General features: G+C 39.2%; 1 protein-coding gene across 6 annotated transcripts in view; it reads right to left on the bottom strand.

The window, feature by feature from the left end:
* Nucleotides 1-16,814, bottom strand: part of cacnb1 (calcium channel, voltage-dependent, beta 1 subunit) — a 45,073-nt gene that overhangs the window by 11,064 nt on the left and 17,195 nt on the right. For 4 of the 6 annotated variants that reach the window (XM_008416974.2, XM_008416968.2, XM_008416970.2 and 1 more), the window contains 7 exons: nucleotides 12,672-12,791; nucleotides 12,437-12,559; nucleotides 10,517-10,653; nucleotides 9,533-9,600; nucleotides 7,153-7,313; nucleotides 696-776; nucleotides 550-608 (listed from right to left, as the gene is read on the bottom strand). In XM_008416974.2, coding sequence (XP_008415196.1) covers nucleotides 550-608; nucleotides 696-776; nucleotides 7,153-7,313; nucleotides 9,533-9,600; nucleotides 10,517-10,653; nucleotides 12,437-12,559; nucleotides 12,672-12,791 — 749 coding nt within the window. Of the gene's footprint in view, nucleotides 1-549; nucleotides 609-695; nucleotides 777-6,786; nucleotides 6,816-7,152; nucleotides 7,314-9,532; nucleotides 9,601-10,516; nucleotides 10,654-12,436; nucleotides 12,560-12,671; nucleotides 12,792-16,814 lie in introns of all 6 variants that reach the window. The other 2 variants (XM_008416971.2, XM_008416972.2) reach the window with 1 other exon arrangement.

The raw sequence follows: 16,814 nt of genomic DNA, 5'->3' as shown, positions 1-16,814 counted from the left end.
ATATACACACATATTTGAAAAGAAAAATATGTATATATTTTTCTTTTCAAGTCAACAGTTTTGACTTCATTAACGTTCTGAATGTCTCCCCCCCAACAAATAGCCTTTTTTTGAGTCTATATACTTCAGTTAATGATTAACCAATTTGTAAATTAGTTTAGTCGTTTGTTTAATCGATTAATCAGATAAAAAATTCTCACATTCTGCAGGCTTTATTACTGTTCTGAATATGTTGGCCTTTTTTTTAGTCCAGTTAATGATTAATTATTAAATGAGTTGATTATCATTTAAATAATTGTTTCATCACGATTAATCCGATTAATTGATTAATCAGATGAAAAATAGGCACATTTAGCAAATTATTCTGCAGGCTTGGTTACTGCTCTGAATATGTTGGCTATTTGTGAATTCAGTTAATGATTAATGAATTACTAAATTAGTTGACAATTATTTTAATGATTCAATCATCACGATTAATCCGATTAATCGTTTCAGCCCTAAATCAGAGGGAGGTTTCTCAGTGTTAATAATGGGTTTTGCATGTCTTACCTGCCCTCAAACTTGTGTTTCAGAAAGTCAAAGAGCGCTTTCTGCATCATATCTGTCACCTAGGAAACAAAACCAGACATGAAGAACACAGAAAAGGACTGAATTTAGGCTTAAATTAGCAGCTATTGCTTCGCTTCCTTCCTTACCTCATAGCCTTTTAGTGAGGGTCCAACGAGGATGATGGGTCTCATGGAGGGAACCACGTCGTATGGAGGAACATGCTCCATCTTACCCAGGGAAAGAGAACATCAGAATTGGACAGAACCAAAGCTAACAGAGTCACACTCGCATAAATCCTTCCCCTCCTTATGTCAGAGGTCGCAGTGATGGATGGCGAGTCTCAGACGATGGAGTCCATTTGTTTTATTAAGTGCCTGAGTGTGCAGAGGGAGGGATTGATTTTTGAACTCAGAGCGGTGCCCTCTATTTCCTCGGCTCCATAATTAATGCGTCCATAATTAAACCAGACGCCAGCGTGAGTGTCAGGAGAGCTCTCGTGACCGCGCCGTGGCTCCAAACACAGACGTCAAACTTCACACTTCCCTCCTTCTGTTATAGATGGGAACAGTTGCAGCAGTCATATTACATTACTAATTGCTACTACAGTCATGTGAGAAAATTAGGACACCCCATTAAATATTCAGCTCCCTATTAAGAAGTGTTCACATATTGATGTCTAACTTTATGTTTTATTTATCTCTGGAAAAGAAAGTTATTTAATTGCTATTAAACAACAAAAATAAGCCGTTTCTCTTACGCATTTAAAGTTGCTTATTATTCCTCTTTGCACAGGTTTGTTTAAGGTTGGTCTAAAGCAGGGGTGTCAAACTCAATTTCACCGAGGGCCACTTCAGCATATTGGCCACCTTCAACGGGCCACATTGACGGTACAAATCAGAAGTGCCCAGGTCCAGTTCTCCAGACTGCAACTTTTACATGCATCCCTGTCAAAACACCCCAGACAAAAGGTTGATTTCCCTCATCAGCAGCAATTCAGTTCTGTAGAGGCTTATAATGCCAGGTGTGATGGAGAAGGAACGCATCTAAAGTTGCAGATGATAGCTCTGGAAAACTAGACTTGGGCAGCCCTAGCATAAATGTATGAAAATACAATGTTAAAAATAGATTAAACACCTCATATTGTTAAATAACGCTTTGGAGCGTCTGGTTAGGAAGCGCATTCAAAACCTTTGGTTGAAATGGCGCGTTAAATTCAAGTCTCCATTACAGACTAGATAAAACTAAAGAGAATGGAACGTTGTGTTAATCCGTTTGAGGAGCCGGTAATTTATCTTGAGGAAATAAATGACGACGCAGAAGTTAGTTAGACTGTAACATGCGCAGTCCGCTGCTCAACCACTGCGGACGCGGCTGCGAAGAATTAAAAACCGCTGTGAGTAACTCATCCAGAAGATTTAACAAATGGAGCCTTCTCGGTGCACATTACCCAGGAGAGCGGAGTTCTGGAGGAGCGCTGTAGACGTAACATCTGTCCGTTTCGGAGAAGCGAAAACACGCAAAACAACAACAAAAAAACCTAGTAAAAGCGCAAACCGGACCGCGCACAGGGCAAAACACTCAGAGTTCAGTTGATCTGTTTGGATCAGACAGATCCAACTGACTGATGAATTAGCGCCGATTTTTCTGCAGAGGAGGAAATGCGTTCAGACCCCAGCGGGTGAAGTGATGCTAATTTAAGTGAAGTCGCTTAATTTATTTTATTAAAAGTTATTGAGGCCTCAGTCAGAGGTTTTTGTCACTACAGAGAAAAATGTAGATACATTTACCTGCTTAATTTGTGATGGGATCTGGATTCACGGTGAATATCAACTAAACCGCATAAAATGCGGCTAAATAGCCGATGTTAATATGGTTGTAATTTCACGGATAAAAATAGTACATGAACGATTTTTTTTTATGTTGTCGGTCAAGATAACGGGTAACAAAAAAAGTTCTAGCTGCCGCCCTGACACCAACTCACACACATCTTCATTCACAGTCTTGTAAATCGATGTTTCTTTTCTTGGACATTTTGATGTTAGCTTGTTATTCGCTGGGAAAATCAATAAGCAGCTTGAGGTGACTTTGCTGCTCTCTAGTGGCGAGAAGCCGTAATGTTGGCTGGTAACAATCGGAATGCATTATGGGAGATGCAGTTTGTAGTAAATTCGTGCTGAAAACCTATTTTAAGTCAATCATGGTCATATAAAACGCTGGGGGGCCACATAAAATGACATGGCGGGCCACATGTGGCCCGCGGGCCTTGAGTTTGACACATGTGGTCTAAAGGCTATACAAAACATGTTTATTACATTTTTAACACAAAATAATTCTTAGATAATGCCTATTTTGAGCTGCTTTAGGCCCCCCAACTCAACATTTACACTCACACGTAAAAATTGCTGCAACTGTACATATTTGAAAAGTAGAAGTGGAGGCTCCTGCACAACCAAAAATAATGCAGCAGATGGTTTCTGGATGTTAAATCAACAACAAAACAATTGTTTTCTCCAGCAGCGCATCCAGCAGTGAAACTAGCACAGCAAGCATCCTGGCGTTCTGCTTGGGTTGCTAGGAGACGTTCTGGGCTTGGCTCAGGTTGCTAGGTAATAGTGCAGAGCCTGTTGTTTTTTATTTAACAATCAGGATGCTTTTTGAAGTGGCTCATTTTCAAAACTCCAAAAGATACCAACTTATTGCAGAAAAAACAGCTGAGTGGTTTTTTTTTTAGTGCTTGGACTATTTTTAGACGCAGAAGAGGCCCAAATGGAAGTATAAAACGTGCAAAACGTGAATTTCGTATTAGCCATCCATCCATCCACTTTGTTACATAGCAGTGGTTGATATATTAGCTAATGGACATCCCTCTTTCCCAGAACCATCCATCCATCCATCCATTTTCTTACACCCTTGTCCCTTGGTGGGGTCAGGAGGGTTGCTGGTGCCCATCTCCAGCTAGCGTTCCGGGCGAGAGGCGGGGTCACCCCGGACCGGTCGCCAGTCTGTCACAGGGCAACACAGAGACACACAACCATGCACACACACACTCACACCTAGGGACAATTTGGAGAGACCAATTAACCTGACAGTCATGTTTTTGGATTGTGGGAGGAAACCGGAGTACCAGGAGAAAACCCACGCATGCACAGGGAGATCATGCAAACTCCATGCAGAAAGACCGGCGCCGGGAATCAAACCCAGAACCTTCTTGCTGCAAGGCAACAGCTCTACCAACTGCACCACTGTGAATTTTGCATTATAAAACACAATATCTATATCTATATATCTTATGTATATCTATATATACCCACACAACACCTGAATGAAATCAAGATCTGACCTTAACTATACAAGCAGTCATAARTGTTTCATACTTTTAATTTTGGTAAAACCAGACTATCTATCCTGTATTCTCTGATAGCCGGATGAAATTTATTTCCCTTCGTGGATTTTTATTCCAAGCGTGCCCACTCCTCTGTGTGCTGCTACAACACTTCAGGCATCAGAAAGCACTAGAGCGACCTGTTCAAACATTACATTACATAAACCTGAACAACGGAAGATCGTTTCACCTCATTTCTATTCACCAGCCAAAAATACACGGTGTAAAAATGTCCAAATGGTTCTTGCCAATAAAGAGKGCAAAGCTGAAAACATCAGCTCCACTGGTTGATCATGAAAAAAGCAGGAACAGCACACAATTTAGAGCTTTAGCTCGATTGATAGCTTACATCAGACATGAATTAAAAGATAAATAAAATTTGGGAAGAAGGCCTACACCAATACGACTCCAGTATAAAAGCTTCTCATTACTCTGCTTAATTAGCTTTGTGTTTTTTATTACAGTCCAGTTTCATAAATGTCTTTACCCAATGACACCAATCTTGAGTTTTTCACAGCAACAARCAGTCAAAAAGCATAAAGTGTAACAGAAATTAATTKGAAAATTATCTCATTGCCACAGTTAAGTAAAGTGGAGGATCTGTGGTGCTGTGGGCCTGTTTCTGCTGTTTGCATGCATGAATGCTGGGAGATTTTAAATAAAAATCTGATGAAACTCAAGGCATCCGGAACATAATTTGTACCCCAATTTAAGCTTTAGTTGATGTAAAATACCCCCAACTGCTGTAGACTGTTCAGATTTTTTGTTATTTTAAATAATAGTAATAGTAATAATAATAAAAATAATAATAAATAGAAAAACCTAAAATTATGACAGAATATTAGGGTCATGCTGGGAAAATAAAAAATTAAGAATAAAGTCATAATATTACGACTTTATGCTCTAAACAATGTCTTCATTCTTGTATTATTTTGCCTTTATTCTCATACGATTTATTCTAGTTATGACTTTTTTGTAATACTATAACTATATTCTTGTCATCTTCTTTTTTATGTTTTGTAGTTATGGCCATATATTTATAKGATGGATATTTTATACTCTGTCGTATAAAATGTTTAAAGCTCTGGATTTTTAAAGCAGGGCTGCACAGTGGCGCAGTTGGTAGAGCTGTTGCCTTGCAGCAAGAAGGTTCTGGGTTCGAATCCCGGCCCCGGTCTTTCTGCATGGAGTTTGCATGTTCTCCCTGTGCATGGTGGGTTTTCTCCGGGTACTCCGGTTTCCTCCCACAGTCCAAAAACTTGACTGTCAGGTTAATTGGTCTGTCTAAATTGCCTCTAGGTGTGAGTGTGTGTGCATGAGTGGTTGYTTGTCCTGTGTGTCTCTGTGTTGCCCTGCGACAGACTGGCGACCTGTCCAGGGTGACCCCCRCCTCTCGCCCRGAACGYTTGCTGGAGATCGGCACCAGCAACYCTCCCGACCCCACAAAGGTACAAGGGTGTCAAGAAAATGGATGGATGGATTTTTAAAGCATTTTGGCTAATTAGATTTTATTTCAGACAATTATTTTCCTATAATTCCCAAGGCAAACAAAAATAAATACRCCACAAATCCCAAGAGAAAATAAAAAAAAATTCAAGAAAATCTGATGAGAAACAGAGACTTTTAGCATGAGAGGGTTTGAAGTGATTGTTCAAACGAAACAAAATCAACCTTTAATTAATTTAACAATCAGTGCTTCGTTAAAAAAGTATAAAGAACAGAGGTGTCTCTAATTTTAGCACACATGACGTAATAACGAAAAATATCTGTTAATCCTGCATCCACATCTWTACCAGGGGCGGAGGGAGCGTCGATGACAGCAAACATAAAAGCTGCCCATTACTCTCACAGCTAAAATAACCTCATGAAAGCTTTTGATGGGCAGAAATTACACCGACTGACTGTCACTCACATCAGGTATCATAAATGGGAATGAAAGCGTGTCAGGATGCATTACAGCTGCACTCTGATTAACGAGGCTCTGCACCTGCATCTGCACGCTGATGCCCATGATACTGACTCAGGGGAAATGACAGAGGCGTCAACAAGATTTAAAAGCCGCTCCGTTGGATTTTTTCCCTCTATTTTTTTTTTTTGCATCAATAATTATTTGAAAGCATAAATAGCTGAAAAGCCGCTGAAAGCTGCTCCATGCAGAGGATAAAGAACGACATGATTAGATGTTACAGCAGGGATGTCCAAACTTTTTGAGTCAGAAGTACTCGAGGGCCAAGACAATAAACAAAAAAAAAAGCTGAAATGAAGCAAGTTAAATGGTCCGATTTTTATTCAATCATTTTTTGGGGGGGGGAAGGAAAAGGTTGTTGTTCGATATAGATCTATAACTTAAATCAGATTTGCTGTATTAAAAGAAAAGCACCTAGTTTTCACTTTTTTTGGTTCGATTGAACAAATTTATTCTCAAAATAAGAACAGGATTTGGGTTTATTTCAAAACATTATGCCATATTCAGCCAAGTTTAATTAACTGAATAACAAAAATTGAATTGGGTTCTACGGAAAATAATTAGGTACACTGAAAAAATAAAATTMTGACTTTTKTTTCTCAGAAAAATTTATAGTCCGAATTCTTTTTTTTCAGTGGTTCTGATCCTCGTGAGCAAAGTCAGCTTTTTGGTAAAAGTCTTAGTTATAATTTGTGTTGTACTTTGTATTTTCCATTGTAAGAAAATTACGTAATAGACTGATCTGCATCAGCAAAAAGGGGTCAAATTTCTATCCTCCCTGCACTGCAGTTGGGGGCCTCACAAATTCAACTGAAGGGCCACAAATGGCCCCCAATCCGGACTTTGGACACCCCTGAGTTAGAGGTTAGTGTCAAGAACAAACACTCACCGACTTCTGTTTCTGTTTAGCCGGGCCACCTGCAGCATCATTCCACACACAAGCAAAAAGAGACAAAAAAAGCACAGAAGCATGTTTAGTTAATAACAGGTTCAGATTAGAGAAACAACAGAGGAGGAGAAGTTTTATTATTAGAGAGTTTACACATTCTCAGCATTGAAGGAGCCTTTTAGGGCCAAACAGGGTTAGATTTGGGAGATAAGAGTAGCAGCCGGGATGGTTAAAGTGCGAGCAGTTAGTGACAAACAAGGAGCGGAGGTAGAGCGGTTAACTCCGGTTTCCACTCGGAGGTCAAGTTCAGGAATGTTGGAGGAGGAAGGCAACAAGACGTCCCTGTCCAGTCTTCTTTACTGTTACCTTCTTAAAGAAGGGCAGGCGGTGGGCGTTGGCCTGGGGGGAAGTTACGCTGCCTGAGATGCCCTTGGGGGATCGAGGGTCACCCTGGGACTCAGGGGGCTCCTCGGCATCAAGGTCGAGGGGGTCAACGTCAAAGGCTGCTGTGGATGTGTCCATGGGAGCTATTGTTTGAATGAACAGTTCGGACAGAAAAGGAGGAGAATGCAGGATGAAGAAAAGCAAAGAAAAAGGAGAAGATAACAGAGAGACGCTAGCTGCGTTTCCGTTAACCATAGAATGGAGCAAATTGAAATTCAGAAAATAAATTAGATTAATGGAAACACGCCAATTCTGAAAAAACAAGCATGTTTTTTTGGTAAAAGGCTTTTGCATTTTTTTCCAGCTATATCAAAATAGATGTAGTTTGCAAGAAAAAATTTTTTGCATCACATGAGCCACATGATCAACACCCGGATGTTACAAAGAAGACAACAAGAAATAGTAGGAGCACGATGGTCTTTTTTTTTTCTCTCACAGATTGCACTTTAAAAAAAAAAGTTGTCATTCGAATCTTTTCTGTAAAATCGCTGGCTACAATTAGCCGCGTACTTAGACAGCGCTCTTTTTTGGACTGAATTATGCATATCTATCATAATCCATGATTTTTATTCCCATGTGAATAAAAATCTGCAGAATTGTGCTTTTTCTACATTAGCGGAAAGTCGACAAATATTCACGTACATTTGTAATGGAAACGCAGCAAGTGAAAGGAGGAAAAATACATGAGAGGCATCAAGAGGGAGGCAGAAGACGACATAAGCTGTGATAGAAAAAAGGATTTTAACAAAAAAAAGGAAGAAACAGGAACACAATAGATCACCACAAAGCACGCCGCAGATGTCAGGTGTAATAGCGAGAACAGCAGAGAAGGTGAATTCAGTGTGAAAGTAGCTAAACTTGAAGTGTCGATGTGAAAGAAGTGGGAAACAGGAGGAGCTGCGAAAGGAACTGAGAGAAAGTAAACTGCAGGAGAAAAGAAATCAAGCTAGGCGATGGTGTCATGGTGGTGGGGGTCTTGTTTTACAGGGTCAACCTGGGATTTGGCGAGCTCAGCGAACTGAATGTTAAGGTGTAACGTATTTATATAACATGCTGAAAACAAAGGAAACTGGAAATGTGAAATAATCCACTTGCTTAAGGTAGAGTATGGGATGCCCCGTTTAGAACCTGAACAGATAACTTACAAAAAAGACAGACTTTATGTGATTACATAATTTCAGGAGGGTTTAGGTGTATGCTTGCATTTGAAACCTTTCTCCTGTTTGCAATGATTATACAAAATACAACTGAAATTATTTCCCAAAAGCAACTACTTTTTTACATTTTTGTTTGTACGTAACTCCATTTAAGATGAATATTTCATGCCACTGGTAGTTTTAGATACTTGAGACCCGATTCTGCTTGGAGTGCTACCTTGGGTTGTGTTTAATTTGCATTTAATCAATCTGCAGTGCATCGAGTGCATCACTGTAAAAACACAAAGTCTTACCAAGTATTTTCGGTCCAATTTCGAGTGCAAATATTTTGGTACACTTGAAATCAGACAAAACTAACTTGCAAGTAACATTTCAACAAGATATAGGATATAGGAGCTTGTTTTAAGTCAACAATTCCTTAAATTATGCTTCTGTTCATACTAGAAGCCAACCAGTCTAAATTCACTCCAATTCTGCTATGTGGAGTAGTCAAATACACTGAAMAAAGATAAATGGCTTCAACTAGTTAGAAGTGACTGAATTAATTTTATCCAAATGGATATATTATGATATTTTAGTTATCAAGTTTATTTGAATTGGAGCTGCATTCGCTATTTTCAGCATATCCAGTCAGAATGATCACAGACGTTTGTGGATTAGATACAATGTTTGCTTGAAGTTGCTTGTTGTATGATCGTTCAAAAAAAAAAAAAAAAAGATTAAAATCTCCAAATCAACCTGAAATTCATGCCGATCTTGAGAAAATGTACCGCAGTTTTAGAGGTCTGAACCTCCATTTGACAAACTCAGTTAAAGTCAACAGCAATTGTTTGTGTTGATGTATTTTTGTTTGAGCTACAGAGACACACGAATGCAGACTCACACGAGCCAGACATACTTAACAGCTCTAATGAGCGTAGCTTGTTCTCGTCTCTATTTCAGTCGCATCCTGAGTGCTAATGAGTGACCTCCCAAGACCTCTTACACTTTTCTCAGGAATCCACCGAGACATTCCGTGATTCATTGTCATGCTTGAATAACTAGCCAATTATTAAAATCTCCATCTAAAGAATGAAGCAGCCGTCTCATTTGATTATTCCTTGATTCAGGATTGCAAACACAGCAGGTTGTTTGTTTGATCTTACCTGTTCCTGGCGGAGTAGGCCTGCGGGTTCCTACGGCAACATCCAGACTAGAACTTCCTCCAGATTTACTGTAAAAGGAAAAGGAAGTAAAAGTAGGTGTGTTTTAAAGTTAATTATGTTTCCTGGAACAGGTTAGGATATGTTTATGGGCTATATGCAAAACATGTTCAGTACATATTTTGCATAAAATTATTCTTAGATAATTAAAGGTTTCAGTTTTAGGGCATCTTATCACTTTAAATCCAAATAAACTGCTGCCCTACGTTTACATTTTCAAATGAAAATGGGTGAAAACAGATGCGTAATTATACAACTATACATCTCTGGAAAGCAGAAGTAGAGCCTTCAGAAGAGGTTTCTGGATGGCAAATCAACAACAAATCATTTGCCTTTTCTAGCAAGTTTAAAACCAGCTGGCCAAATGGCATGGAACTCAGCTTGGGTTGCTAGGTGACGAACTGGGATGGGCTGGGGTTGCTAGGTGACGGGGTGGGCTTGGCTGGGGTTGCTAGGGGAGGGGCAGAGCTTTCTAAATTTATGACCTTACATTCTGAAGGGTTTTGAAACATTTCAGTTTCCAGACACCAAAAAGCATCAACTTGCTTGGTGTTACGCTCATGTAAGCTTGGTGGGGTTTTTTGTAAACSCTTAGCTGTTTGTAGAAGCAACAGAAACCCAAATGGGAGTACAAAAATGTGTAATGTGTGAATTCATATTCACATTCTAAACAACCACAAATATTCCTAGCAAATATCTGTAAAGACGGCAACAAAGGAAGCCGGTGTCTGTGTGTGCGTGTGTGTGTGTGTATACTGAAGAAGTTCAGAGCAATAAAGTGACTCACAGCTTTGCTTAGTGTCTATTTTGGTGTGTTTTACAGAGCCTAGTGGATCAGGAGTGATTCATGTTTGACCCCTTTTTTGAAAAGCAGGGATGTTGTTTGCGCTGCTGGTAGTGTAGACACAGAGGACCTTTCGCCGTTACCTGGAGCTGAGCCGATTTTGTCTCATCCGCTGCTCCTGCAGCAGGCGGGTGTTCTCCAGCTTGACCGGGCTGGGAATGAAGCCCACCTCACAGCCCTCCTTCACGAGGCGTCCGATCCACCAGTCGTTGTTGTATTTCTGCGCATACGGCAAACAGTGAGATATCAGCACACAATGATGGATGAAGTCAAAATTTAAAAGTGGCCTTTTATACTTCCATGAACAGGTTAGAATATCTATGGCCTATGCAAAACATGTTCATTACATTTTTAGCACAAAATCATTCTTAGATAATAAGATTCTAGTCTGCTCCCTTTTCCCATTTTGAGTTGTTTTAGGGTCTCTGTCACTTTAAATCCAAATAAGCTGCTGCTAGCCACGCCCCCCAACTCAACGTTTACACTCCTATGTAGTTATGTCACAATAACAAATTTTGCTAGGCGATAAATTGTCCCAGAAGTTATTGCGATAAGCGGTAATATTGTTTTTTTAAACTAATATAATTGTAATGGCATAATAATGCAGGAACACATTCTCAGAGATCAATAAACTTTAAATTCTAACGAACATTTAACACTGGAATTGGTAGATGTTTTAAATATCCAAAATACATAAACAGAACGACAGAAACAACAAATAATATTAATTAAGAAGTCTGTGTAGACAAAATTGTCCTTCAAAAAAGCACCAGATTGAAGTCTTATATCTTCCACTTTTTGGTAGAAAGAGACAAAAAAGATCAAAATGAATAAATCATGCAAATGAAAATTATTGAGCTTGTTTAAATTCATCATGCGATTTATTGCTTATTGTGACAGCCCTACTCCGACGTAAAAATGGCTGCAAACAGATGAGCAGTTTTACAACTATTCACCTTGAAAAGCAGAAGTGGAGCCTCCTGCACAGCCAAAAAGAATGCAGCAAGTGATTTCTGGATGGGAAGTCAACAACAAAATACTTGTCTTTTTCAGCGCATACAGCGGTAAAAACAGCTGATCAAGGGCGACTTTGTTTTCGTTTTATTTTGCTGTCATTTAATGTGATGTTCAAGGTTTCTGACAACCTTCCAAAGTTGTCCTGTGAACTTTAGTTGCCTTTTAGAGCATCTAAAATTAAGTATTTGTACTTTCCCCAATTGTGAAGTATGTGATTTAAAAAAATATGAGAAACCTTAGTTATTATATGATTGACAATAGCCATATAGGTGCTCAAACACTATATTGTCTTTGTAAAATTGTGGAGGTTTTTTTTTATTTAAATGAATAAATGGAAAGAAAATTATTTTATGAAGTGTTAAGCATGGACTAAATGCTAAATTTAGGAGTCCTTTTTATTGCCTAGATGATTATTAGGTCAGAGTTAAGTGGCTTAATAAATGTGAAAAAGCAACTTGTGTAAAGAAAACTTCAAAAGCCCTTCAGAAAGCATGAAGAGCTATTCATTAAGACCACTTTAAAGTTTGAAAGTTTGGTTCCCTGGGTGGAAAATATGAAGAAAATATGACTCATTGGTAACTTGAGACTTATAAGCAGCACTGCGCACCATATAAACATGAAATATGAGAATTTTGTATATTCTTTATTTATTTTTTGCTCTGGACCTATTTCTTATTGCAATGCAGGCTGTGCTGCTACCAACACCCACTCATGGCCTGCCATGGTTTCAATGGAGCGTGGCTGTGCAGTGCGATGCAGCAAACAGAAAACCTCATTGGCTTTCCACCCACCATCACTGCAAGTTGCTTTTGTGGCAGAGGAGCCTGAAGCCTTTCTGTGTGTCATCCAGGCTGCTGTGACACGGCGGTTTACCTTTATATTACATTTGAGGACTCGGGTACAAAGACCACAGTTTTATGACACTTTGCAAAGAAGTTAAAACCTTGTGTTCTCTAGTGAATTGAGACTGTAGGCGATGTCCACACCTCTTTAATGTGCAAGAAGTCTTTGGCTTCGAAGGAAATGGCCATGCCCTGCACAGGAACATCATCGTTAGGCCCTGGGTTGTAACCAACGTTGGTGCGCACAGCAAATGCCACTGGTTTGGTCTGGAATAACAACAGCAGGAGCAGATATTAGACACTAGCATGCTGGGAGTTGTCCAGATTTCAAGGCACACAGGTCAACCAGGGCCAAAACATCATCCTACTGATGACTGACCTTTGCTTTCTCAAGCGTGGCAAGAGCCTGTCTGTCGGCCTCCTTCCTCAGAGCCTCGGGGTCCTCCTCCAGGGACACGTCTGAGTCCGATGGCCGGCTGGTGTAGGAGTCTGCAGAGCCCTGAAATTCACAGTTAATTAAAAAATAGGTGAGAAAAACATATTTAGCAAGAAGACAATAACTGGGAATCACACCTTGTTAACAAGAAAAACCAGACTAAGATAGAAGGTAAAGAAGCATACATGTTATTTTCTCTTGTGATGTGCTTTGAACTCATTGCTTCAACATGTAATGGTGCTCCTGGTTAACTTCCTTTCATTACATTTGCATAATCTCACATCCAAAAATGACAAACCCACCCTTTAAATTAAAAAATATTCAATTAGTGGGGTAAAAAATATTTATTAACAACATCAAGATATAACTTATATCTTGTTCCTGTTGATCAACAAGAGCAAGAGATGAATTTGTTAAAGCACTACACAAACACTATGTTTAGCAGAAGCTAATGCTAAAGCGCTAATTTTAACTCAAATTATATCTGCCCTTAAAAGATATTCATATGCTCTGTAATTTATATCTTGCTCTCTACTATCTGTGTTTTATTTATTCCTGTTTATTTATTGTTTAAAGTTAAGACAGAGAAAACAAGGAGAGGAAGTGACATAAACAGTCTTCAACCAATTCAAAATAAGAGCATAAATATAAACGGCTACTTGATGAATTCCTAACGGTTGATAACCAAAACCTCAACACAGATGTCAAACTAGGTTAAACTAACAGTTTACAAAACAGCCATGTACATTTTAGTGTTTTAGAATTAGAAAAATGAATATAGGGAAAGCTAATCAAAATTAGCAAACTTAGAAACAAAAAACTAGCTTTACTACTGGCGGATTAGCAGAGCTGTACCCACCACTGGGTACTTCTAACTACGCTACTAGTGATTTTCTGAAAACAATTATTATGATTGATCTGAAAGCAGTTGCTATGATATTAAAATATTACCAATTTTTTTCTCCAATAAATTAAACCTTAACGAAATATTCAATTTTTCAAACAAGTTTAGTGTAAAATGTTGCTGCTGGCTTAAAAGATTCAAAAGGTTTTTTACCAAAAGTGCCATTAAATGCAGGAAGCAGTGAAAACCTTCCTGTCCTGAGCAGTAAAGCCGGCCTCAGGTAAACATACACAACACAAACACAAAGGACTCCATGTTGCTTGTAAGCTGACTCTAAACAATCAGAGGTGGAAATGATGCATAACAAGTGAGCGACAGAGTACACAAGGTCTCAGACCTTCCTCCAAACGCACGAGGGATTCAGTGTGTGGGTGCCTCAAGTACGGACAATACACGGACTGGGAACTCTTTATAATATCAGCTGGGATATAAAATTCTCATGAAGTGGCTAAAGTTTCCATCACATCTACCACTCATGCGCTGTAACTTGACTCTCCCCTGCTGACCCTGATCCAGACAAGCATGCCAGGATAAAAAGCTGCCTGGCCCCAACGCACTCCTCAGCTTATGAAGAGTTTGAGTGTTCAATTTATATAACCGTCCCACTTTTTTTTTTTCTTCTTTTTGTGTATTTTTTTTTAGCTGACAGGCTGCTTGCCGCTTTGTAGGAGGTAGTGACAAGAATGCGGGACAGCTGAATGTACCAGGCAGAAGAAGTGACTCACTAGGTGTAGGAATTTAAAATAGTTCTGAGAATGCACATGGATGACATACGCCATATGTAATGTCGATTAAAAAAATAATAAAAAATCCTGCTCAAGTCTAGTCACACATCACACCCGTCAGGTCCAGCAAACGGCTGTCGCCAGATATTCTTCTGGAGTTTGATTCAGAGCAAATCCAATCTGTTTTTTGTTATTTGAAATTATTACAAAATAACATTTGTTGTTGTTAAATAATTGTTAAAATTTAAAGTTTATTGATCTTCGAGAATGTGCTCTTGCATTACTATGCCATTACCATTATATTACTTGAAAATGATCTCAAAACAACAATATTATCTTTTATTGGAGTAACTTCTGTGCAGTAAAATGTGTTATCCTGACAAGCCTATAAGTGACAGATAGTTACAGATTATCTGTCAAAATATGGTGACAGATCGAATATGCATAAAGCCTTTTTTGAGTTAAATACTGCAGCTTTAATGTTCCCAAATCGAAGATTTTAGAAATAATAAGATGTTTTTGTGCTGCTTTTTAAAGCAGACTTAAAGAGAATTATGTTTTTTCCAAATATATAAAAGCTAGAAAACAGTACAGATATTTGGCTGGAGTCAAATGTCTGGAAAAATAACAGTTATGGGTGCAACATCTTTGCTATGAGTCAATGTTTGCACATCTTTTTATGTGTGATTAACCTTGTATTTGCTTCTGACGGCTGTTCATGTGTATCTGCAGGATTTGAAGCAAAATGACAAACACTAATGTTGATTCTCACTCTGCCACCTGTTTCACTGAGGCGCTCTGTGACTTGGCAACGGCACAATGAGAGTGGGCACTCCCTGTTACCAGGGCGCTGGACGGCTGCTCGTCACTTCCTGTTCCATTTATCGAAATGGTCAAAGTGGTGTGGCGGTGGCACTGTGAGTTCCAAGCAGCATCTAATGAGGACAATAACAGCAGCAATAACAGCAGTACCCCCACTTAGCGGGTCTGAGTCATCGTATGAGGCGTTCAGGTGCATCCAAACACGAGGCAGTGACTAAGAAATACCTGATGAGGTTCCCAGTGGAACATTTTAAAAGGAAAAAAGAGGCAAGAGCATCGTCTAACCCGCCTACCACAACAGGTCGGTGATGCAGCGAAGGCAGTAGGGAGGGAGAGCAATAAGCTACGACTTTTTATATGTGGTAGAGTGTCTGAGTCATCCGTTTATTTTATTAACATCACACAAAATCAAAAAGGAGAGAGAGAACGCTCTTCATTTCCGACCCCCCTCATCACCCACTCCTCCTTCCCCGATGTCATTAGGTTGTGTCTCTAATTTAGCTGCTTGCTTCACTTCACAGACAGCTCCTGTTCAAAATAGATACAGGCCACCTGATGGCAGAGCTGCCTTTCTATTGGCTGAGCCCCGGCAGGGACCTCAGTAGTGTCATAGTAACCGGGCCGAGTCAGGGCTACATAAGCGCTGAGAAGTGAGCGCCTACATGTAGGAATCGATTGTAAATAAATACAAAAAAAAGGCAAAGAGAAAGCCAAGATGTTCCAGATGTTTCAGCTTTGGACCAACATTATAGTAGCATACATTCATTAGCAGCACACTGGTTAGTTAGTGAAACCAGAGGCATAATGACAACACAACTGAAAGGATTTGTAATCACTAAATGCATCACTAAATGCCCACAAATATTTCTCGTAGATTTTACTGTGGTGCTGTAGAAATAGACAAGCAGGACATTTTTGTTAAAATTAGAAAGAAAAACTTTTCACTTCTTACATAATAAGTCAGTCAGTTAGGATTACCTAAATTATTTAGGTAATTTTAAAGTTGTTTATTTAACCCTTCCAGAATGAAAATAGTGCTAACAATCCAGCCAAATTTGCAGTACAGTAATTCCACCACAAGTTGCGCTATCTGCACAATTCCAGCAATTTCTGAAAGGGGAGACGTTGCATTTTCCAGGCAATATTAAGTTATTACGGTAATTTCACCCCCGTCGTAGCAGGAATTGAAATTACTCTATTAATAGACTGTAGATTGAAGAAATAACTTCCTAGATACTGAAAGTTCCAGTTGTTTTGGATAAATGGGCAAATATCTTTACTCACAGGACATTTAAAGAACTGCGTAAAATTAAAATAAGCAAAAATATCCAGGTGGAGATTTGAAACTTAGGTCATAAAGGGTTTTAACTAAGAGTTGTATGTCTTAAGGCATTTGGGAAAGCCCAGATGATGAGGTATTTTAAGCAACACCTCAGACACACTGGTTCACACCAACCCCATTTAGTCCACTTTAGTTGAACTCCAATTTGTTTGCCTATAAAGTTTGGTTTGTTTGGGGAGTTGTGAATGCGCAATCGGACCAAAAACAAAAACTCTGGTCAGTTTGGTTGAAGTGAACTTTGGTGTGGTTCAAACTGAATGCAAGTGGACTGGGGAGAGTGGCTCAAAAAGCAG

This window comes from Poecilia reticulata, linkage group LG8 (assembly GCF_000633615.1).
Source record: "Poecilia reticulata strain Guanapo linkage group LG8, Guppy_female_1.0+MT, whole genome shotgun sequence".
Lineage (NCBI taxonomy): Eukaryota > Metazoa > Chordata > Actinopteri > Cyprinodontiformes > Poeciliidae > Poecilia > Poecilia reticulata.
The sequence above is the reverse complement of the archived record's forward strand: the minus strand, read 5'-3'. Positions and strand labels throughout refer to the sequence as shown.